This window comes from Acyrthosiphon pisum, unplaced genomic scaffold (genome assembly GCF_005508785.2).
Source record: "Acyrthosiphon pisum isolate AL4f unplaced genomic scaffold, pea_aphid_22Mar2018_4r6ur Scaffold_20960;HRSCAF=22641, whole genome shotgun sequence".
NCBI classification, from domain to species: domain Eukaryota; kingdom Metazoa; phylum Arthropoda; class Insecta; order Hemiptera; family Aphididae; genus Acyrthosiphon; species Acyrthosiphon pisum.
In genome coordinates, this window is record NW_021770374.1 from 1571717 (window position 1) to 1575140 (window position 3424).

Here is a 3424-nt window from a genome sequence, read left to right on the forward strand (position 1 = left end):
GGGCAAATGTAAACCCTCTAAATTTTGTGAATTCCCCTAATACCATTTTGCTGCGTATTACACTTACGTAAATTTCCCTAAAACATTCTGCTACCGTATTACACTTACGTAAACTCCCCTAAAAACATTTTTCTATTTAAACACAGTAACTACGTGTATACCTATTTATTTATTTTTTATTTATTAAAATTTCAACGCTGCACAGTGGGACAAATCCCAAATCTAGGTGGACAAAACTGACAATTTACGCATTGAATCATATTTATATTAAACAATACAATTACAATGTATATTAATAAAGAAACAAATATTTATGTTTATTTCAATTTAATTAGTAAATCTATTTAATGTAAAATTGTCCATTAAAATAATTTATAAGAAATTTATAAAAATTTTTTTAACACGAAATATAAAAAAAAAATCAACAAGCAATCTCATCAAAAGTTAATACGATTTTAATGTTCATGTTATTGGTCATCGTCAATCATTGAGTCTAGTATTAACAAAGGTAAAACGTCTTCGGGAAGCTCATGCATTTTTGATTTTGGCAGTCCTCTTGCCCTTGATATTACTAGGTCTGATTGCTGTAGCATCATATGAATGAGGTCCTCAGTAGTGTTCAATCTGCTGCTTTTTCGGGTATGTCTTTCGCGAACTCTATATATTTTATTACTGGCTTCTTGTGCCTCTTCTGACATCATACCAATAGGTAATAATATAGATTTGGCAACTGCAGCTCCGTGAATTAAAATTTTATGCACGCTTACAGGCATTCTATACCAAGAATATTTTTTTACATATAGTTCAGCCGTTTCACGTGCAAACGAATCAAAATTTTTAATATGTATTTGATAACCACTCGATAATACTATCATTATTACACCAAACCTCCGTATGAGGTCCTCATCTATACCAGTAATTTTGGATGATTCGTGGTAATTTGTAAGAAAAATACGACCGACATTTCCTGTATTTGAGGTACCTTTCCCTTGAACCACTTTATCTACTCTGATATAACATTAAATGTTGTATGCAATTTGTTATGGACCATTTTTCGTCGTTTTTCGATAACTTCCGCTTGCTCAGTACTTATATTTCTAATAGTTGGTTTCTTCAACTCTAACTTGTATGATATATTCAGCACACATTCTAAAAACTTTATCCAGGCATGCATAGTTGTTAGACCATATTGCAGATAGTCGATGCTTATATTTGAATGCTTTGAATTAGACAGATCATTCATTTCTGTATAGGTTTTGACTTGCATAAATAGCATGTTTGACTTGAATTAGTGTTAGTCAAACTATTTATGGCCTTGCCATCAAGCATTGTTAAATACATGCGAAATTTACAATTTATAATTGAGTCTTTATCATCACTATCGATAATTACATCAAAACCCTCCAAATTAGAAATTTCTGATCGAATCACATCGACTTCTTGACGAATTAACATTGCAGTTTCTTTAATGTACAAAAACTTAATTGGTCTACATAAACGGGTCGACGATGGTCGTGGATTTTCCCATAGAAGTAGCGGATTTTCATCACAATCATTAATATACCCAAGAAGACGAAGTGGTACAAATGTTATTAAAAACAAATTGGAATCATTTACCTCTGTATTCGCTTCTTCAGTTTCGTCAACAGGTTTTTGCATATATTCTGAATAACCAGAGTTACCATCACATCCCCATTTTGAAATCAACTCCATTCTCTTAACTGATGTTGGAATTGAAATGCATCTTATCAATCGACTTAAGGTATGGTTCAGTAAATTCTGTAGTGGAATGTGAGCTCCTAAAAAAATAATTTTACAAGTTACAACAAATATATAAAAGTTAATAAAAATATTTTATATTAATATTATTAATAATATTAACCTTCATTAGTAACTTTTATACCCTCTGGGTAACATTGTTTTTTAACTTCTTTTATTTTTTCGTATGATGGGTAAATGTCCGCGTTTCGCTGTTTGGCTCCTAATCGAGTCTGAATATACATATCTTTAGACATTCCCGTATTCAAAATAAAAGCCAAAGCATCTTCTGGGGTGTATGGTGTCACTCCCACTTCTTTTTTATTTAATATTCGTCGTAATTTAACTGGTCTAGACGGTGAATATTCTGTTGACTGTGCCAAGAGGTCTGCCGCAGCTCTCTTGCCCTGTTGGTATAAATCCGTTTTAACAGCAAATACCAATTCCTCGCTAGACGATGAGCATCTGATTTGTTCCACTCTTCTCTTTTTTGTTTTAGAACTACATTCTGAAAATTCTTTTTGCGGCTGCGGCTGCCGACCACTGTTTTTTGAATTTGATACTTTATTAAAAAATTAATAATTAAAAACGAATTAATGAGGTTTAAAATAATAATTAAAAGTTTTACTTACAAATAATTTTTGGCATGTGAAAAGTGGAGTTTAACCAGTTTTTATTTTTTGACACAAATTTATCCTCTATTCCACGAACTCCCTTGGCCTTCCATTAAGTAGATAGATGAGTACAAAAAGCACTAATTTTTAATTTAAGTTCTGTTTCAAATACTTCATCATCTAAGATTTCAATTTGAGATTCGAATTTATTTTTAAAAAACTTGAAAAGGCAATCTTTAGATTGAATTGAACAAGAACTCAAAGAAATAAATTCACTCCGTAGTTGATTGAATAAATCACTGTTTCGAACCATTAGTTCAAATGAAGACATTTTACTAAATAATAATAAATTACAGTAATAATTAATTTTTGTTAAAAAAAAAAAAAAGTTAAACAAATTCAAATTACATGAAAAGTAAAAAAAAGTAAACGATCATACAACTATATAATTAACTATACACCTTAAGGATTATAAATATTAAAATATATGCTTATATTTTTGGTATAAACCGGTACTTTTTTTTACTCGTCTATACCAAGTAATGAAAAGGTTATTTTATATACACTTACCAGAATTCTTGAATTTCGCTGGAAAATGCCTTGGTTAAATAAAAAAACAATATGGTTTTGAAAAGTATAGACTTTAAGCTAACAAAGAAAAAAAAAATCACACGAAACGGATGATTACGTCAATTTATATTATACTTCAAGGGATGCGTTTTTTTTTCATAAAAACAACAGCTGTGTATAAAACCATTAGGTAATAGTGTGTCTATGGCAAAACACCGATGTTTTAGAAGTTGCAAATCATACATATTAATTTATTAGTTATATTAAGAATATTTATATATATTCTAAATACAGTTGTGACAACTTAACTTTAAGACATTTTTCCCAGCTAGATTGTAAATGTGTCCCACGGCCTACACGTAACACGTCGTGTGTGAATTACCTTCATTGATGCCCTGTCGCTAGCCCTGTAGGAGGGGGAGAGTGGACTGTATATTTGGGATGGTTCAAAATACGATTAATTTGAGTTCTAAGATGATGAG

The 3424-nt window shown here is 30.6% G+C and overlaps 1 protein-coding gene across 1 annotated transcript in view; it reads right to left on the reverse strand.

Annotated features, from left to right (window-relative positions):
• The window catches only part of LOC115034756, a 1498-nt gene extending 255 nt beyond the window's left edge, over positions 1-1243 (reverse strand). The window contains exons 1-2 of the mRNA XM_029492180.1: positions 1125-1243; positions 666-1008 (exon numbers count right to left, since the gene is read on the reverse strand). Coding sequence (XP_029348040.1) covers positions 666-1008; positions 1125-1243 — 462 coding nt within the window. The remainder of the gene's footprint in view (positions 1-665; positions 1009-1124) is intronic.
• Between the last annotated feature and the right edge of the window lie 2181 nt (positions 1244-3424).